The sequence below is a fragment of the Xenopus laevis genome, chromosome 5S, assembly GCF_017654675.1.
Source record: "Xenopus laevis strain J_2021 chromosome 5S, Xenopus_laevis_v10.1, whole genome shotgun sequence".
Classification (NCBI taxonomy): domain Eukaryota; kingdom Metazoa; phylum Chordata; class Amphibia; order Anura; family Pipidae; genus Xenopus; species Xenopus laevis.
Window position 1 is genome coordinate 117,838,308 of NC_054380.1, and position 21,667 is coordinate 117,859,974.

The 21,667-nt window shown below is 40.1% G+C and overlaps 1 protein-coding gene across 1 annotated transcript; it reads left to right on the top strand.

The window, feature by feature from the left end:
• The first annotated feature begins 11,940 nt into the window (after nt 1-11,940).
• LOC108718205 (centrosomal protein of 63 kDa-B-like) lies at nt 11,941-19,063 on the top strand. Its single transcript, XM_018265893.2, has 5 exons — nt 11,941-12,068; nt 14,440-14,631; nt 16,351-16,469; nt 18,213-18,444; nt 18,670-19,063. The coding sequence occupies exons 2-5, from the start codon at nt 14,548-14,550 to the stop codon at nt 18,829-18,831; spliced, it is 597 nt and encodes a 198-aa protein (XP_018121382.1). The 5' UTR covers nt 11,941-12,068; nt 14,440-14,547; the 3' UTR covers nt 18,832-19,063.
• The last annotated feature ends 2,604 nt before the right edge of the window (nt 19,064-21,667 follow it).

Consider the following 21,667-nt stretch of genomic DNA (forward strand, 5'->3'; position numbering starts at 1 on the left):
GGAAATTAAATGTTAAAATTCCTAGAATATCTGTCTACACCACCAAATCAGCACTCTGAAACATACACCCAGGTGACTGCAAAACCCCTAACCTTTATTAAAGGGCATGTTAAAAGGCAAAAAAATAAAATCCCATTTTTAGTTTCTTTAATGAAAAAGAAACCTATCTCCAATATACTTTAATTAAAAAAGGTTTACCGTTTTTATAAGAAACCTGACTGTATGCAGTGAAATTCTCCCTTCATTTACTGCTGTGGATAGGAATTGTCAGATGGTCCCTAACTGCTCTGCAGGGAAACAATCATATTTATGAACAGCAGGGGGAGCCCCCGCCTTACTTCCCTGCCATGCAGAACTCAAGCAGCTTTGTTTATGACGATCCCTAAGCAGCCCAGACCACACTGAGCATGTGCACAGTCTTAGTCTTGCAAAGATGTTTAACAAAGTTACAAGATGACCCCCTGTAGCCAACTTTGAAAGAATAAATTATTTGTTCTGATTAGGCTTGTGGTGCAGTAAGTTTATGTTTAGTATACAAAATACAGCATTTCTATCCTTATTCTATTTTAGACTTTACATGCCCTTTAAGCGTAATAAGTTGTGTTATCAATTTATTTGTGTGGCCCCTAGGGAAACATGGTTAACACATTTCAAAAACTGCAGGAAAGTTAATAGGTTCCTGATAACATTGATCCCAGTATATGTGTATTAGGGCTTTAGGATTTAAACTCCACTAGAGCAGGGACTGATGAGCAAGTCGTAGAATATATGCACTGTATAAATAAAGGTTAATAATAATGAGCTAGTTTTGGGGGAAGAAGGAATCTCCAAAGTCATGCAAGCCTAAGACTCCATACATATGCTGCTAGAATTCCTTGTCAGACTTGATAGGTTGAAAATAAAGATTCAATCAGCAGACTTAAATCACACTAGCCTTAGAGCATGACCTTAATGCATAATGAAACCACCCTATTCCCCTGCACAGCTCCATCAGCCAAGATCTCAGAATTTGCCCCCTTGCCCTGCACATTTATGGAGTTTTCCAGATTAGCAATCTTTCTGTAAAATTAAACTCTAAAAAGAAATTTAAAAAAATTAATTGTTAAATGTTACAAAAATGAAAAAATGAAAAATGCTTGCTTGAAATGGACCTTGGATGTTGGAGCCTTCTGAATAATGGAATTATAGATGACATAACCCATATGTGTGCAGCAGGGGTGGGTGGATGCCATGTTTGGTAGCATCACATAAGGTACCAAGCAAAAGCATGTGTCCTGGAAGCCCATAGGTCAGTTCTAAACTGTCAGGGATAGGTAGGGGCAGGCAATGGTAGGAACGGTGATTCTTTCAGCAAGAGGAGGGTGCAGGAACTGCAAGAGGATGGTGCAGGCATAGAAGCAAGGCAAGGTGAGCCAGGGACAGTGCCTAAGTGCTCATTTAGGCCAATGCTTAGGCACTGGTGGTGAGGAGGGCTGGATTTATATAGGTCAGGGTCAGCCAATTAGACTGCTACTGGGAATAGGCTGAAAAGGCCAGGTGATAGGTAACACGCAAGATTGCAAGCTGCTCACCTACCCCAAGGGTTAAATCATAGAGCCAGAAATCCAAAGGTCTGTGGTTTGAACCCAAGCAGAGCTTACATTATCCCCCTCCTCACCAGACGACTTCCAGGTGCCCAAAGAATTAATGATTTTAAATGCACGGAGTTCTGGCAGCAGTGCCCACCATCATGGGTACCTGTGGTTCAGAGATCAAGGTTTGGGTGGTCTCCGTCCCTAGGTTAGCGGGTGCAAGACTCAAAAGAAGTCCTCTCCTGGGGGTGCAGTACTCAAAACAGGATGGAATTTGCCAGCCAGCATCAGACTAGGAATTGACTGCAAATGCTTGTTGAGAAGCCAGCCCTAGAGCTGAAGGCATTGGCTGATGTGGGAGAGCCGGCCTGGGAACTGAGGCAGGCTGCTGTAGGATATCTGGCCCGGGAACTGAGGTAGGCTGCTGCGGGATAGCCAGCCCAGAAACTGAGGCGCAGTAACAGCCCTTGCGGACACTTCTGGCCTGAGCATTCTATCGGGGATAGGTAGGGGGTGCTAAAGAGGCAGAGATAGGAAAGGTGAGTCTTTAAGGCAGGGTCTGATGTAGGTCCGGACTGAGAATTAAAATAGGCCCTGGCATTTGAGGTACACAGAGGCCCAAACAGCCCCCACCAGCCCACTAAATACTGACTTTCTATGGGACCTTATAGCAGCCCCTCTGGCATTTGCCAGAACCCACAGATTGCCAGTCCGGGCCTGGTCTGATGCTGTGCAGGAACAGGACACGGGCATAGAGTGCGGGCATAGAGATTGGAACAGGACTGGAACTGGCGCAGGACAGAGACAAGGCAAGGTGAGCAACAGTGCTCAAGTTAGGCCAATGCTTAGGCACTGGTGGTGAGGAGGGCTGGGCTTATAAAGGGCAGGGTCAGCCCTGATCGACCGACCCTAACCCACCAATTAGGCTACTGCTGGGAATAGGTTGAAAAGGCCAGGTGATGGGTAACGAGCAAGTCTACTAGCTGCTCACCTGGCCCAATAGTTAAAGCCTAGAGCCAGAAACCCAAAGGTCTCTGGATCAAATTCCAGCACAGCCTTAAATAAACATATTCCACTGGCAACACCCACAGTGACTGCAGGCCACTCCCTTTTAATAAAAGGCCATGTACCTGTTTTGGCTTTTTGTCAAGGAGTTTATCACATTGCATGACTCTATCAAACAGGTTATGGCCAGAAGGCCAATAAACAAGAACAGTAACACCATTACTGAAAAGGCATACAATACAACAGGGAAGAAAAACGAGTTCTCTCTGCTAGTCCAGGCAAGAGAATGAAAGGGCAATTCAGAGCATTTTACATCACAAATGGCAAGCTGGGAATTGTGAGGGCGTCAAAGTTCTAAATCGCTCATGTGCCAGTTCCCTAAGAGGCTAACCCTTGAGGATTACTGGTACACTCCCATAGACTCTTTTGAGCTCTTAGACACTTTGAAGAAGACAGCACTGGAAATGTATTCAATGTCTGAGAAAAAATAAGACTTGGAAGTATGGGAAAATGCCGGTTCATATTGGAATGAGCACTTCAAACGGGGGGCAAGAGCAACACCAACAAAGTGCACTATACATTTCCTAAAATATGGCCTATTGTGCTTTCATATTATTTTATGAAGGACATGCTCCTTTTTCGTTGCAGATGAAATTCCTCAAAATATTCTCATTGTAACTTTTCAATAAATGCATTATGTAAGGAAATCAGCCTTGTGTTTATTGTAGATAAGAGGGAGGTTTGGAATTTTAGCATTCATGGAATGCTTTAAAGGGGGAAGTGAGTTTGCCCTTGTACAATCCTTTGATCCCAACATATTCAAGGTTTGGTGAGAAATTCTGCTCTGTTAATGCCTTCAAGGCTTGTATTGCAAGACCTCACTAATTAAAAAAAAATCATCTGGATAAAATGTTCAATAGCAAAATAACAGAGAAAGAAAACTAGAATATAACTACATACATGAATAGATCAGTCACACATTAAAAACTGCAATAGCAAAGATCATGACAGACGTGGATATTCATGGCATAAAAAATAGACCATTTATCCAAATGGTGATCACACTGTGGAATTTCCTTCTGGAGGAAGCGGTGACTGGCAAATTCAGAAAGAGAATTTAAGGTGTAATCGGAGAGGTGTCGTGAGAAAACAAGAGCCATATAAATCTCCAAGAAAAATACATTACACTGCATTAGGGCACAGGGATCCATTACACCATCATATAACCATTGCTTGCAGTATTATGGTTCCATTATCCACAGCTGATCTTACACGGAGTTCGCAATGGAATTTATTGGGAGAATATGGTGCTATTCTTACTCTGGGTTCAGAGTTTGTTTAGTAAACTGAATAATGGTGTTGAATGTTGGAAAGATAACCCCTCAATCTGCCAGCTGAGCCATATTGTTACCTTTCCTCTCTATAATGAGCTATAATGTGCAACCATATTTTATATTAAGAACCTGTAAGGCAGGAAGGTGGTAATACTTGCACTAAGTACATATTAAAACATGGATGAACATGCACACAGAATTACTGGTGGAAATGGCATGCTTTTTTTGTATTTTTTTCAGGTTCTGGCTTTCATTTTAGGTTAGTTTTGATAATTTTTTTGACTAAGTCGAACTGATACAAAACAGCATTGAACTGGGCCCACCGGGGCTGCCTCATAAGGGGTCCACACCCCAGCCCCCACAACCACCCTCTGTGTATGCCTTTAGTTAACTTGTTACGGCCACAATAGGGGGCCAGGGGGAAGGTAAGGGTACAGCTCCCAGGGTGGGGAGCAGGTCTTGGTCAGCAGGGCCCACCAGGTTTTTTACTGGTGTCCCGTTGGCCCAGTCCAACTGTGGATACTAATACCTTTAGAAATAAGACAAGCCTACAAAACAAGAAAAATAATTAGGGGCAGGTTTATAAGTGTGGGAAATTATACCTCAACACAGAAGAAAATTAGAGGCATATTTATCAGTGGAGTTCATCATTTAATAAATATGCCTCTAAAATCCATAGAAATTAATAGAGAGTGGGGAAATGTTACTATGGTGAAATCGGATTTCTGTTGACTGTGCACCAAGCTACACTGGAATGTTCTTGCCCAAAACCTGTACCCGTGTTTGACTGGCTTGTCATGTGATAGCTGGAGCACTGAATTATACTTTCAAGCTGCCTATTTTAGCATGAACTGGTAAAACATCTGTGTTGAGTGCAGAGCAGTGGCAGAACTACAGTAGATGTTGCTGGGCCCCACAGCAAATAATTTTTCTGGCCTCTAAAATGTCTAGTGGTTGACCTATTGTAGCAATATTTATAGAAAGTGTATATAAATTAGGGATTCATGGAGCCTCTATATCTCCTGGGCCCCCCTGCAGAGTGTAGGCTATGACTGGCTTATGAGTAACTGTGGGCTACTTACAGCCTTGTTTCTGTACAATATTTTTTCCTTATAATGGCAAAAGCATCATCAACCATATTGGCATGGCAGCTGATAGACACCATGATCACAGAAGAGGCGACATCCTGGAGCCCAAGTTCCATTATATCATTTAGAAGTACACAAATGGCACTTGCAACTTGGAGCACTGCCATCTACATTAAACTGCAAAAGAGGCATTTGTTCTCTTTCAAGGGTAATGATGTCCATGTTGAGTAAAAAAACACCCATATGAGCATATTCACCCATTGCTTTATGTTAATAAACACCACAGCATGATTGCATACTAGAAATAAAATCAGATGATTTTAAATAGATGACACTTGTGAGCTGAAGCCTATGGAGGACACCTCTGCAAAAGTACTTGCTGTTTATGTTGTGATGCTTTTGAATAGGAACTGCTACACTGCCAACCAAGACAGAGTCATCATTAATTCACACACTAGTAATCACTAATGGCTTGTTTGCTGTTATTTTCCCATGGGTGGGATTCATGTGGCCCTCCAGATGACTTCCAGGTCTCCTCAGATTCTGGAAATTGGTAGTTCAAAAGAATTTGTATGGTTGCAGCCTATCCATCCCAGAGCCAAACAAGCTCCAAACTTACAGTGCAATTACATAGGTGGAATACTCTATGCACAAAAAACTTATGGCCTGTTCATTTAGGGCTAATCCAGTGTCGGACTGGGATGACAGGGGCCCACCAGAAAACCTTAGGCTGATGGCCTACTTTCCAAGCTATTATACCGCCTCTCCTTACTCAACCTCTTTATTCTCCTAGTCTATTTTCTCTACATACTATACTCTATTCTTCTATTAGAAATAGGGAATGACCATGAAATAGGCCAAATGTTTGGAAGCAAGAGGCCCACTGACACCTGGGCCCACCGAGACTTTTCCCGGTACCCCGGTGGGCCAGTCCAATACTGGGCTTATCGAGATAACAAAAAATATTTATTATAAATGAAGCTCTAGTAGCACTCCATCTGTCCTTCTGCTGGTCTATCTGTCTACATGCACAACTTTTATGACTATTCACCAACAACTGGTGTTTACAAGTTAAAATTCTGTTGAGTTTTTTATTGTTCATCTCTCCTCTCTTAAATTTTTGTGTGAGCTCCTGCCCCTCCTCTCTCTCTCTCTCTCTCTCTCTCTCTCTCTCTCCCTTCATTCCTATTTTTACATTCCTCTTGCCTTTTCCAGCCCTCTGAGACCTTCTCATGAATTTGAAGCATTCATTTTTGCCAGTGTTTGTTGCTATCCCGAAATACAGTCGCCATGGAGACTCGAATTCCATGCGTGCTGGCCGCGCTCCCAGATCGACTCCGTAATACCTCAAACCAACCGCCAAAGAAGCAGAGAGGATTAAGGGGGTAGAAAAGTTTGGAACATAATAAATATTAAAAATTAAAAAATGGCCTGTGGAAAATCATGGCTGTTTCTTCCCTGCTATGTTGGCAGAGGATAAAATTGCAATGGTATCAGCAAAGTATTTCTCATTCTCTGCATGTCCCCTGCATTCTTGTCATAAGCACATACATAGTGTGTATGGAAATAATTAAAATACCATCTCATGCTCGCTTAACTTTAACCCGTTCGCAGTGTCAAAGGGACCAACCAGCCCTTTTCTTTCTCTTAACTAACCCTGTGTTAAGATGTAAAGCAAAATAGGGTAATGCTGAATTTTTATATAGGGGAAGATCAATGGAAACTGATGTGAAGAAAGACCCCATATCAGCTTCTGCGGGTTACAGTGTATATCCAGAGTCCAGGATTATATTTTTGGGCCCCTATTTTGAGAAAAGTACCTAGAAAGATATTGGCCTTTGTGATATTATCAGTTAATAGATATTGTTTCACTGTTTGTATCATATATGTCCAAACTGCTGTCAAAGGCTGCTGGGAACCATAATTTAACAATGGCTGATGGCTGTAGCTTGGTCAAACCTGATTTACAAAGTCTTTTTAGGTGATATAACTAAAGCAGGGTACCTCACATTGTTGCTTTTTTATCTGTGTGTCTACAGTGATGATCCCCAACCAGTGGCTTGGAGCAACACACTGTTCACCAAACCCTTGGATGCTGCTCCCCCAAAGTGGATGCTTATTTTTAAATTTCTGGTTTGGAGGCAAGTTTTGGTTGCACAAAAACCAGCTATACTGAAAAACAGAACCTCCTCTAGGCTGCCAGTCCACACAACACCTACAAAATAACCAATCACAGCCCTTATTTGGCACCCCAGGAACATTTGTTAATTTATGCTTGTTTTACTCCACAACTCTTTTTACATTTGAATGCGGCTCCTGGGTAAAAAAAAAGTTGGTGTTCTTGTCTACAGTTTTAAATGTTTTGTGTTAGATCCAAATGCAAGTTAATCAGGGTATTAAAACCTTCATAGGCCCCTGTATCTAGTCAATAGAAACAGCAAGACAATGTGTGAAATTGCCTAACAGTCCTAATATTTCATGTCTGTGTAAAGCTGAGAGCCAATGTGAAGAATCTCACCCCTACTGTTATAACTTCATTTTGGTGTATCTCAAGCACCAAAAATAGATTGGAAAGGTGCAAAGGGCAAGGGTTACTAAGACTAAACAACTATTGCTATGCAGGAATACAGACATTATATTGTATAGATGTTTTAATCTCTGTAACTAAATACAAGTGCAAGGAGCTCAATGCGGAGAAAGAGCTATCAGCCATGTTTTACCTACATTGCATTTAGAAGAAATCTAAAAAACTGCTGTTAACCTTCACAGCCCTGATCACTGCCCAACTCCAAAATGTGTCTGAAGAGAGGCAAGTACTCCAAGTTCCAACTGGGTATTAATCCCCCTCTCTTTTCATTGCATAGTACAAATGTGCAAAATGATGTGCACTTTTATTCTTTTACAAAAATTCCAACATCATTGCAGCCAAGTCAATGTGGTGCATGGGGTGTGCATTTTGCACCAATCCCTGCACCCTGTGATTGTAAATGAGCCCTAGACTCCCATAACTGGGAATCTAAGATTAGTGTTGATATGACCTTCTAATCTTACACTTGTGACCTTGCAATTTATTTGTGTGCCAGCTGGCCCAGGCCAGGTTCAATGCCCTAATCCCGGTGAGTAAGACTGAATGGCATGAATCTTCTGCTAAGGAGAACACTCCTACTCTTGACATATCACTGATGGTTAACTAACCAAATCAACAGCTAAATATAAAAAAAATTATTAGAACAGACCTTAATTTACAGTTTAGAAGAGAAAAAGAAGAGAGTGACAAAAAAGAAACATGTAAATATATCAAGGGATTTCAATTCTGGAAAAAGGGGACGATGGCAAGAAGCAGGGGGCACGACGCGATGCTGAAGAGGGGACATAAGGAAACACTTTTATTTAGGAAGGGTAATAAAACATGGTATATCCTTCCTGCAGCTGTGCAGGGGTCTAAATCAGTTAAGGAATTTAAACCAGAAAGGGATGAATATAGACCTTTTAATGGGAAAAGTAGATGGACCATAATTCCATGATTTTATGTTGCTAAAACTCAAGTCACTTAAAGGACTAGGCAGAGTGCAGAGTAAATAAATAAATCCTATAGGAAATAATACATCCCCAACAGAAAATCTGTATGGCTCAGAAGGCGATATTTGAAAGTAATTGAAGGAAATTTTGCTGCTGGTCTGTTGTAAAGACATAATGTAGCCCAAACTGTCCAAATATATAGGGCATACAATAAAATACCCCAGTTTGTGGGTGGTCTGAACACAACCCAAAGCATCTTCAATTTTTTTCCCCAATTTAAAAATGATCTATCATCCTGCTTTAAGCATTAAGACTGAAGACTGAATTTATTTGGGAAAGAATGGGTTACATGGGCTCTTGGTGAAATTCTCCGCATTTCTTCTTTTTCTTCTGCTTATTATGTCTACATTCTTCCAAATAACTGGAATTTCAGAAGATAATCAAACTCATATTTAATACATAACACTGACATATTTGACACTGCTACAACCTAACAAAGAAAAGAAATTGGAATCATCTTTTAGAATGTTCTAATGAGCAGGGTATTTTTGCCTCCTATGTGAGTTAGTATTGTATGTAAACTGTATGTTGGTGTTGTTATACAGTACAGGTATGGGATCCGTTATCTGGAAACATGTTATCCAGAAAGTTCTTAATTGCGGAAAGGCCGTCGCCCATAGACTCGATTTTATCCAATGATCCCAATTTTTAAAAATGATTTCATTTTTCTTTGTAATAAAACAGTAGCTTGTACTTGATCCCAACTAAGATATAATTAATCCTCATTGGAAGCAAAACCAGCCTATTGGGTTTATTTAATAATTACATGATTTTCTAGTAGACTTAAGGGATGAAGATCCCCATTACAGAAAGATGTACTAGATCCCGTGCATTCTGGACAACAGGTCCCATACTTGTACCATGTAATATATTTCACAGTACTTTCTATATGTGTTAATAATGAAATAGTTTTTGCAACCTTACAGGGCATTTTTAAACAAACTCAACCTGCAGTGTAACTACCATGGAAATTCCACTGACACCAAACACACCACTACACACTATAGCGAGGATATATTGCTGGTTCCAGATCATTATCAAAGGTAGGCCATCTCCCATAATTTTAAGCAAATCATTCCAAAATGTGGTCTGATAGACAGTTAAATCTAATATACAGTATCTTTTTGGGGCTCCCTTTCCAGAGCTAACTCAAATAACTGATTCCAGCATAAAAAAAAGTCCAACAAAATAACTGACTCTGGCACAAATCCTGTATGTAGAGAGACTCTATTTCTGGAGAGACTGTATTAGACTGTCAATCAAGATCTGACTCCTAACTTCTGCATGAAGAGAGAATTTAGACAGACAGATGCTGATAGGGGAAGAATGAATTGTACATAATTTTTAACAGATTATACTTAGAAAATTTCAGCCTGAAGATAAGATAATATAAGATACCGTATATAATCATTCAATTTTCATTTTCGTGATTGTTCCCCCATGTGAATGATTTTTAGCAGACTGAAAGCATGGTGATCCAAACTCCTGAAGGATCCCTTATCAAAAAAACCCCAGTGTTCCAAGCATTCCGGATAATAGATCCCATACCTGCATATGATTTCTTTTAATCTTTTTGAATGTGTCACTCATTATTATTTGTCCACAGTATCTCCAAGAAAATAAAGAGGCAGAGGCTTCTCCAATGCTCTAAAAGTTTCATCTTGGAATAACATTTGCTTTTTAAGGACGTTCTAAACATCTCTTCTAAAACACACAAAATATCATCCAGTACCACAAAAACAAAAATGGGGCAATTTTTTTCATGAATAAATTATTATATAGAAAGCTGGAAAACTAGCATCAATCTTGACATCGATTATGGGTTATAAATAATGGATCATGTCATGTAAACACTCTTTAAGGAAAGTTTGAAACATGCTGAGTAATGTGCACAATAGAGATAATGAATTTTATATATAGGAACAAAAAACAAACATATTGAATGCTGGTGAATCATCACTGAGTTTATACTGATGAGAAAAAGTATTTCCTCAATATGGAAATACCAGTAAAACTAAACATTGCTGTCTAGATCTCACCAAATCACATGGGAATTGGCAGCCGGATCCCTCCTAAGGCATTAAATAGTCCACTCAATAGACTTACAAAGGCTTAAAGTTGATGAAATACAAATACTTTGCTGTTTTGGGGTCTTATTGTTTATTATTTCAGCAAATATTGGCTTTGCTGAGTGGACTGGGCCCCCTACAGCTCACCAGCAAACCTGGCAACAATGGCTCGTGGAATTGTCCTTGACTTGGCCTCACTAAGGGACCGATCCTCTGGAATTTTGGGTGGAAATTCTGATCCTTTGTTGAGTCATACAATGTATACCAACTGCCTGGCTCCCTACTGGATAATTGGAAAATACTTATATTATTCGTAGGGCTGAGTCTACCCCCTCTATCAAATTTATTAATGTAGCACAGGCATTCCATTATTGAAATGACATAACCCCAGATGTTTATCAACCCTTACTTTACTATCAACCCTTGTGTACCCTGAACTACAGTTTCCAATATCTTTTCCTATATTAACCAGCAACAGCTGGGGACACAAATGTACTCGCTGTCATCCTGGAAGCCATTATGCCTGAGTTAGCCAAAACAGGGATAGTTTAATAAAAGGGAAGAATAGGCAGCAAGTCATTTTAATTGTTTAGCTACGCTGCCTGTGTGTGAGATGTGCCACCAGATGGAAAACTCCAGTGGCAAGCCATTTCTTTGAATGCAAGTAGATAAAAATTGATCATGATTGGAAGTGGAGGCCAGAGTAGCATGGTGGATAAAGAGCAGTTTCTTACAGGGAATGAGTCTGTATCTATTATGGTTTAGACCAGGGGTCCCCAACCTTTTTTACCCATGAGCCACATTCAAATGTAAAAAGAGTTGGGGAGCAACGCAAGCATGAAAAAGTCCCTTGCGGTGCCAAATAAGGGCTGTGATTGGCCATTTGGTAGCCCCTATGTGAACTGGCAGCCTACAGGAGACTCTACTTGGCAGTATACTTATATTTTTAATTTTTATGCAATTAAAACTTGCTTTCAAGACTAGAATTCAAAAATAAGCACATGCTTTGAGGCTACATGTTGCTCATGGGCTACTGGTTGGGGATCATTGGTCTAGACGGTATTGATGTGTGGGTCAGGTAAAACCCGACCAACACCCGATCCTAAACCGCCCTCCCTCCACCTGCGCTTGCCTGAGCCTGACATCCAGCTTCCGTTTATAGACCAGTGCCGCCAATGTTGTCACAAAAGGGGCGGGCAATCAGGCGTGCATCTATAAAAAAGGAAGCCGAAAGTCGGAAGCCAGCAGTGCAGGGTGGGTGGGCAAAAGTGGTGCGAGGTCAGCCTGATCCCGACCCGTGGCTGGCTCACACATCACTACTAGACGGGTATACTCTATCAATCAGTAGTAAGTTAAAGTAGGGACACCCCGACATTAGAACTTGTGGTATGCCAAGTGCTTCTTTGGAAAACAAGTTCCTAGGTAAGTACTGTATATATTTACTTTTTAATTATTTGCTTGGTCAGGTAATACAAATAATGATCATAAATCCATTTCCTACTGTATGTCATTCAATTCCAGGCTGAGTAATTATTATAGTCCAAGTGCAGAAAGCTCTGTGCAGGTATGGGATCTGTTATCGGACACCCATTATCCTCCGATTTACAGGAATGTCAACTCCCATAGACTCCATTCTATCCAAATAATCCAAAATGTTAAAATCTGTTTCGTTTTTCTCTGTAATGATAAAACAGTACCTTGTACTTGACCCAAACTACGATATAATTAATCCTGATTAGAGGCAAATTTAGCTTTTTGGGTTTATTTTATGTTTAAAAGATTTTCTATTAGGCTTAATGTATGAATGATCCGTTATCTAGAAAACACCAGGTCCCAAGAATTCTGGATAACCATACCTGTACTATATTTTGGCTGTAATACTCAGGATATCACCTCCAGTTGTACATTGTTCTGGCAAAACCAAGGGCAGCTTGGATCTTTTTGCAACCAGAGGTAGCATAGACTTGGAGATATGTGAGGAAATGCCCTCTAGTTATAATTTGATCACTTTTTCCTGTGTGTTGCAGAATTTCCTCATATACTTAATAATACATTTGCAATAAATTTCCTACCACATGAACATTTTTCCCAGCATTTTAATGAATATATTTCGGTGACTTGGATGTTTTTGGCTCAAAGGGTAAAATGGTTTTTATCTTCTTAATGCTGAAGAACACCTTCTGAAGACAAAAGCAAGGGGCGACGTTGGAAAATAGCTACTGAGCAAAATCATTAATTTTCTATCCAAATCTGGAGAAAAATCATGAAAAGTTTCAGATGTCAGAAAAGGTTGATAAAAAAAAGAAAAATATCTACTTTTAATAAATCTGAAATAGTTTTTGTAGCATTATTGAGGGTGCTATGCACTTTATGTGGAAGGGAGGTGCATGAACACAAACGCACCCCTTAATGTTTACTGTAACAGCACTTGGGATCTGGCTGCCCCTCTGCACAGGACTGGAGCAGAGCACAGAGCCAACAAATACAAAGAAATCGTGTCCTTACAGGGAGGCAGAACTGTATTCATGGGGAGATAAAGCACTCTGCAATCTGGTTTGGAATTCAAAACCTGCAGCGGTGTTCTAATGTGCAAAAAAACACAAAGTGCAAAAAACATGTAGGCTTGTGCCAATTATTTGCATTTTGCACAACGCCATGCACTTCATAAATGTCCCCTAGTTTGTCGTGCATTGTCCTTTTGAGACACAGTGGTTTACGACTCCATTCTTGGAGAGTACTTTGTTAGGAAAATTAAACTGTCTTAATTGGTACAAGGGCACAGACTTCAATCCAATCAGCAATGCAATGTTTATGGCTTCCCTATGCCTTTCTCGTGCTACTAATACAGCCTGTACCAATAAATGATAAAGCCTATCACACACTGCCACCTCCTGGTCAGAACATCAATACACAGGCAGCATTATGTAGTTAATTCCAACTTTGGTATAAAAGAAACTTGACAATTACTTAAATAACAAGGTTACCCCAAAGTAAAGCATCTTCTGCAGTAAATGACAAAATTAAATGGTCTAAAAATGATAACTTTGGCTGTAACCTTTACTTCGATTCTGCAGTTAGCTTACAGGAACCAAGGTTCTTTCTCTTGTTCCAATTAAGCTGGCCATAGACGTACAGCTTTTAGCCTTTTATCTAACGAACGATCACCCTAAGGGTGAATTGATTTGTCCTCATTTATGCAGCTACAGTTTGTATGCAATTAGCTAGCAGTTAAGCAAGCACAATACAATAAAATAGGGATGCACAGAATCCCGGATATGGTTTGAGATTTGATTGAATCCAAGCTATTTTCAACAAGATTCAGAATCGGTCGAATCCAAGAGCCTGGTAAAATCAAATCCGGAACCTATCTAATTGAAAAAATGCTTGCACTTCTGCATTTCCGTGCTGTGGAAGGGTTTGGCTTTGGTTTGGTATTCAGACAAATCTGTAACCCTGAATTCGGGTATTTGGACAAACCCTAAAATGCAGGGTTCAGTGCATCTCTACAATAAAACAGCACTACATGTTTAATAAGAATAACTACTATATCATTGCCAACATGAACCATAAAATGGTTAACATGGCAACACCCAAGGTGACTGGCAAGTACTGCTGCGACTGGGCAGGATAATTTTACAGATGTTATTATTTTAATATTTAATTCCATTGCTGCATGAGCTTCAATTGCAACTTGATATAGTCAATTTTTCTCTGTTCTGTGCAGCAAGTGCAGTGACCTTCTATGGTCTATTGGAGGCGTTCAAAAATGATCTTAATATTTGTGTTCTGGCAGCTGAAAGGCCAGCTCTCACAGGCTGAGCTGACCCACAAGAGCATTCTGGATGGGATGAGGAAGCAGATCTCACAGCTCACTTAGGAGTTACATCAAAGGGATATCAGAATGGCGTCCAATTCAGGCATCGACTGGGAGAGGAAAATAGGAGCTGAACGGGAGAGAGCAGAGAGAGAGGCTGCAGAACACAGGGTGAGCTCCAAGCTGTGTTTGTAATTTGTGCATATGTTCTATCCTCTGCCTTTATCCTGTCTCATGCTAGTTCCCTTAAAGAAGAACTAAAGCTTAACTTAACAAATAGGCTAGAAATGTTGTACATTATGTTTTGGGCTTCTTTACCAGCCCAAGGCAACCACAGCCCTTTAGCAGTAAAGATCCGTGTCTCCAAAGATGCCACAGTAGCTCCCCATCTTCTTTTTTGCTGATTCACTGCACATGCTCTGTGCTGCTGTCACTTACTGAGCTTAGGGACCCACTCACAATATACAGTACACATAGAATAGAAATGTCACAATATAAGGCTGATTAGTAATTAATACAGATAATTAATACATGGCAGCACAGAAACCAGTGCAATTAGCATCAGAATTTAATAATCAGCCCTGTAGCATAAGCTTATATTACAGACCAACCTCATTTTCTGCTGGATAATTAGTGACGACCCCTAAGTTTAGCTTCTCAACAGCTGCTCAGAGCCCACTGAGCATGTGAGTGTCACAGACACTTTCCAAGATGGTGACCCCCTGTGACAAGTTTGAAGTCCTGGATCATTGCTGCTATTGACAAGCTGAAACTTTAGGCTGGTGCAATAAGTTCAGTATATAAAATATGGCATTTTTAGCCATTTTAATTTTTAGGGTTTAGCTCTCCTTTAATAAGCTTTTATTTACATTATCTTACTTTCTGTCCCTATTCATTATGCTCCCTTTGCAGGTGTCTCTAAATGCACTGGAAAACTTAAAGGGATACCGTCGCAGGAAAACATGTTTTTTTTTACAAAATGCATCAGTTAATAGTGCTACTCCAGCAGAATCCTGCATTGAAATTTGTTTTTCAAAAGCGCAAACAGATTTTTTTATATTTAATTTGAAATTTGTGGCTAGACATTTTGACATTTTCCTTAATGCCCCCAGTCATGTGACTTGTGCTCTGATAAACTTCAGGCACACTTTACTGCTGCACTGATTCTGCTGATTGGACTGAGAGGAGCTCTGTAGCTGCCTGCTGTTACCGGTGAGGGTTGCCGAATATCAGAGTTATCAGGCAGGGCTTGTCATTTTGGGTTTAAAATTAGACCTAAATGCTTATTAGCAATAATAATGGATTAGGATGTGTAAAGCTAAATTACTGAAAGTCATTATTCTGCCACCAGATATGCAGTTAGGGATGCAGTCTTATTAGGCATAGACACTTTCAGTTGAGGAACTTGCCGATGTCTTTTTCTTGGGGCAGGCTGTGAATATAAGGATATCCACTGGAGAATATTTGAATAGAGTTTTTGGGGAGGTTAAGGGGTATATTTATCAAAGAGTGAAGTTAATAGTGAAGTTCCCCCACAAGAGTGAAATTCTTCCACTCTCCATTCATTTCTATGGGATTTTTATAGGCGTATTTATCAAAGGGTGAACTTTCACTTTCACCCATTGATAAATACGCCTTTCAAAATCCCATAGAAATGAATTGAGAGCTGCGGAATTTCACTCTAGTGGCGAAACTTCACTCTTTGATAAATTTACCCCTAAGTCTTCCTAAATATTAATTATTTTCCTCCTATGAACATGTTATATACATTCATTGTTACACAATTAAAAAAGTTAGTTTTAAAACCTATAACCCCATTGTTTCTTTTTCTTTACATATTTAATTTTTTCCATATGTTCTCTTTCTTTATACATTTGGTAAATATTACAGACACTGGATAGTTCGGAGCAGGCAATTCAGAGGCTGCAGAAGGAGCTGCTGCAGACACAGGAGAAATTGGAGCTGATAGTGCAGAGAAGGGAGTCTGAAATCCAGAATGCAGTGGATAGGTAAGCCATGCTGAAAGGAGGTGGCGGGTTCCTCTAAGGAGCAGTAACATTCATCTCCTGGTTTTTATGTTATTAAGTGTAAAAATAAAATATGTATGGAATGAGTAGCAAGAAAAATCAAAAGACGATGGAAAAAACACAGAGGGCACCAATGCCCCAAACTACATATAGATACTTTTGAATACATAAAACATTTCCTATTGCTGTTGATCTCTCAATTTAATGCAGTTAACTTTTTCATTTTGATAATCCATCTCAAGTTCCAATTCATTAAATAAAGGAGAAGAGGAGTCCTTTCCATGCAGTTTCTCATATATCCTTTGAGAGAACAGAAATGGGTGTATTTTTATTGTATCAATAGCTATAATGGTGACAGTTGTTGTAGCATTACATTCATTGTTCCAAACCACTGTTTTATTTGCCCATTGAGTTTGGGCATCAGAAATCACAGCAAGTCTGGTAACCACAAGCAGCAATTTTACTTTATTAATGAATATATGGCAAAGTGTCTCTTACATGTCATCGCTATATGGTAAAATATGTGCATGTGTGACAAAGAAGCAACTTTGTACACACTATCACATCAGAGTCTGCCATCTCAATAGTTACACCTATTCTGACGCACGTCTACATTTTTTTGACAAATTTATTCGCCCATCACTAGTGTTTTCTCCTTAACAGAGAAGATTCTGTTTCAGACCTGAGCTTAATGGAACTGGTTGTGGACAGTGTTGGGATCTGTTGGTTTTATATTGTTTGTATTGCTACCCCTGTGTTTTCTTTCCCACTTTCCTGCTATATTTTTGCCAATAATTGGAATCTGTTGCTCTGAATATGGACAAAATATATGTAAAAACCCTTATGTCCATAAAGTGTCATGGTATGTCCCTTTGACATAATCAGTGGCGTAACTACCGGGGGAGCAATTGGGCTCAGGGCCCCCGGGCAGCTCGCGCGCCACTGACTCCAGCAGCAGAAAATGGCATACGGAGGGGGGCGGGGGCCCGGCTGCATGTCCCGCGCCAGGGCCCACCCCCTCTAGTTACGTTACTGGACATAATGGGGGTTATTTATCAACGTCTTTTTTTTTTTTTTGGTCGGAAAAAACACAATTTTTTTCATAGAGAGTTTTTTTTTAATTTTTGAGATTTATTAAACTCCGATTATGTTGACTGTACAAATAAAAAAGTACTCCAACTCAGTTTATGTAGAAGTCAATGGCAGATGTCATGTTGATATCCTGATCTGCGCTGGGTTTTGTAATAATAATAATACGAAGATTTTGTGTTTTTCGGATGTCAAATCCAAAAAAAGTCCGAGGTTTCGGGCGTTGAATCCAAAAAAGTTGTAGTTTTCGGCGACAAATCAGAAAAAGTTTTTTCCCCGCGCAGGAAATTTTCAGAGAAATGTATTGATAAATAGAGGGAAAAAGTGTATATGGATTTGGTCGAAGTAGTTTTCAGAAAATAGGGAGAACTTTTCGGATTTTGATAAATAACCCCTAAGTGTTTATTTGGTTACATCAGTCTTCATTCTCCCATTGTCCTCAACGAGTATATACTAGGAGAATTAAAGGCAAACCTGGACCATAGGGCCCTACACAGATTTTCCTACTCTACACTTCCCACTCAAACCCTTCAGAACTGCAAATTCAAAAAAAAGTTTTCTTTTTACAGCTTAAAAATAAACTATGTTCATGCATTGACTTGAGTTGGCTACTTTCTCCTGTCTTCTGTACCGTAGATCTCAAGAGCTGTTGAAGAAACAGGAGCAGGAGCTGAGAATGGTGCAGGAGCGGCTGAAGGTTTATGAGCAGGAGCTGCAGACTTTCAGGTCTCAACAAGGTGCAACTTTCAGTGGAGGATCACTGGAGTCTAAATTCTCTGAGGTTTGGAAGGAACAAGCTACGGGATCACCAATATCTACAGCAAATGTGGATTCCTCTGTAGATCTAGGTGAAGACCTCGCCTCTTCGGTAAGGAAGGGAAGCAGGGAAGGGATCTTTGTTTAATATTTGTAATTAGAATCAGTCCTTTGAAACGGTCAATTATTGCAAAATTATAATGTTTATTTAGATCTTTGTGTTTCTGCCCAACTTTATTATGAACTCTGTCATCCATAGTAGCCACTGCAAACTTGGGCATCATTCTGTGGTGTTATAAAGGTGATTCATTTGCTGTATATCAACTTTTCTTTGCAGTTTCCCGTTCCTCCCACCTCCCCAGCAAATGCCGTAACCTCACGCTTCCTCCAGGAAGAGGAGCAGCGAACACATGAACTTTTGCAGCGACTGAATGCTCACATAGAAGAGCTGAAACAGGAGAGTCAGAGCAATGTGGAGCATTTCACCCAGTCCAGGTAATGCAAGGGAAAGCACTTCACAAGGAGCCCCAATTAGGATAGAGGTGAACTTCACATTATAGCAAATATCTGCATTGTCTGCATTTTGCATTGTCACCAAAAAATAAATATTATGCACGTTTGTAGGCCTAAACTCTGCTTAGTACAAGTATGGAATCTGTCATCAGGAAACCTGTTATCCAAAATACTCCGCCTCCCATAGACTCTATTATATCCAACTAATCAGAAAATTTTAAAATGATTTCCTTTTTCTCTGTAATAATAAAACAGTACATTGTACTTGATCCAAACTAAGATACAATTATCCTTATTGGAGGAAAAAATAGCCTATTGGGTTTATTTAGACTTAAAGGGATCCTGTCAAAACGCATCAGTTAATAGTGCTGCTCCAGCAGAATTCTGCACTGAAATCCATTTCTCAAAAGTGCAAACAGATTTTTTTATGTTCAATTTTAAAATCTGACATAGGGCTAAACATTTTGTCAATTTCCCAGCTGCCCCTGGTCATGTGACTTGTGCCTGCACTTTAGGAGAGAAATGCTTTCTGGCAGGCTGCTGTTTTTCCTTCTCAATGTAACTGAATGTGTCTCAGTGAGACATGGGTTTTTACTATTGAGTGTTGTTCTTAGATCTACCAGGCAGCTGTTATCTTGTGTTAGGGAGCTGCTATCTGGTTACCTTCCCATTGTTCTTTTGTTTGGCTGCTGGGGGGGGGGGGAAAGGGAGGGGGTGATATCACTCCAACTTGCAGTACAGCAGTAAAGAGTGATTGAAGTTTATTAGAGCACAAGTCACATGACTTGGGGCAGCTGGGAAATTGACAATATGTCTAGCCCCATGTCAGATTTCAAAATTGAATATAAAAAAAATCTGTTTGCTCTTTTGAGAAATGGATTTCAGTGCAGAATTCTGCTGAAGCAGCACTATTAACTGATTCATTTTGAAAAAAATGTTTTTTCCCATGACAGTATCCCTTTAAGGTATGAAGATCCAAATTAGAGAAAGATTCATTATTCAGAAAACCCCAGGTCCTGAGCATTATGGATAAATGGTCCCATACCTGTATAGGAATAGCACTGGATACAATAAAAACTGAAATTCTGTGCAGTTCAGATCAATGCATGTTCTAAGCTTTGTTTCAGTTTTCTTGCTTTATAATTCCTGAGACAACACTAGTTCCAAAACATTTCTACTGTTTACATAATAACCCAACTCCTGTATTTATATATTCTCATTAGTCTCATTGCTTATCATTGTGGTCAGTAAAACTCTATCAACATTTTTATTGTCTATTCAGTAGTCATTATCTTGCTTTCATGTATCCTCACTGAAAATCTTTAATAGCTATTCCTCTTGAAGGTTTGTCCTAATATTCTTCACAATTTTATGTTTATGGGCTGTTCTGCCTGTCCGGATCTCAAGATCAAGGTCTGCATCTATTTCATATTATGTTTTATTATTAATAAATTATTTTATTGCATTGAATTGGTTTCATTTCATTTCTCCCCAAATGTATTGCAAGGTCTCTAATTGCATCCGGGTCTGCCTTGTCTGGATATAAGCAGTTGAAATGGAATAAGTGATTCACAAAAGTTTTTTTTGATGCCGGCGAATTTTTGCCGCAAATTTTCGCGGGCGTTTCGCACATTTATTCGCTGGTGGTGAATCGCGCAAATTCGCCGCGAATTCGCACCTGGCGAATAAATTCGCCCATCACTAGGAGTAAGCATATCCAATCCAATGTTTTATCTAATCCTACTCCAGCCTCCATTTCTTTAACATTTGCCAATTTCTATTCCCGCCTATCCATTATATATTTTCCTTGTTTGGGATTCACAGTATTGCTGAAAATAACACTGGTTACAATTGCTTATAATAATGTAACCCTTTCTTGGCAGGAATATCCAGGGCCACACTGTGGGGTTAACAGTATAGATCCAGTGTCGGACTGGCCCAGCGCGACAACGGGAAAAAACCCGGTGGGCCCGACCCTCATGGGCCCCTGCCGGGCCAGAACCCCTCTCGAGTTATTTCGATTTGGCAAAAGCAAAAAAACAGCACCGCATGCGCATGCGTGGTGAGTGATGCAAAGCGATGTCATTGCACATGCGCGCCGAGCGCCACCGTTGTGCATGAGTGACAAGCCGGCGCATGACAGTGGGGGGGGCAGAGGGAAGCCCTGGACAGCAGTCCTGGTGGGCCACCCAGTCCGACCCTGTACAGATCCCAAGCCTCCACTAAGCCGGAGATTTGCAAAATCTGGATAAGATAAGGGCCTCCACCCAGGGCTAAAACCAGATATTGGTGGACATACAGTATAACTCTCTGGGAACTGCAGTGGCAGTGATAACTGTACACAATGTAACAGACAAACCACACAATAGGCAGTTAAGCAGTAATTTGTAATGTTAGAAATGCAATATATGCAATGCAATAAGAATGGTTAAATAACAATAACGCAATGACTGTTAGACAGTATAATAATGATCACCCCTTGTATGTAAATGTCCACTGTCACTTTAAGAATGGTGAGTGTGCACACTATGGGGCAAATTCACTAATCTCCGAAAATTCGCCAGCGACGGCTTCGCTAACATCGACACACTTCGCCAGGCCGAAATTCGCCAGGACAAAGCTAATTCATGCTAAAATGCGAAGTTGCATCCAGGGCCCCGAACGATGGCGAAGTTTCATAAGCGTTAATTCGGCAAGCAAAACAAAGTTGCGCTAGCATTGGCTAATTTGCATACGGCGGGAAGTTAAATTTCAATGGACGTATATGTTGCAGCAAATACATTACACTACATAAGCCCAGGGAACCTTAATAAAAGACAATA

Bases quoted from the DNA above. Each gene is read 5' to 3' on its own strand.
- LOC108718205 (XM_018265893.2), top strand. From the start codon at position 14,548: ATGGCGTCCAATTCAGGCATCGACTGGGAGAGGAAAATAGGAGCTGAA. The intron at 14,632-16,350 runs GTGAGCTCCAAG...TAAATATTACAG, and splicing joins GAGAGGCTGCAGAACACAGG to ACACTGGATAGTTCGGAGCA. The intron at 16,470-18,212 runs GTAAGCCATGCT...TCTGTACCGTAG, and splicing joins ATCCAGAATGCAGTGGATAG to ATCTCAAGAGCTGTTGAAGA.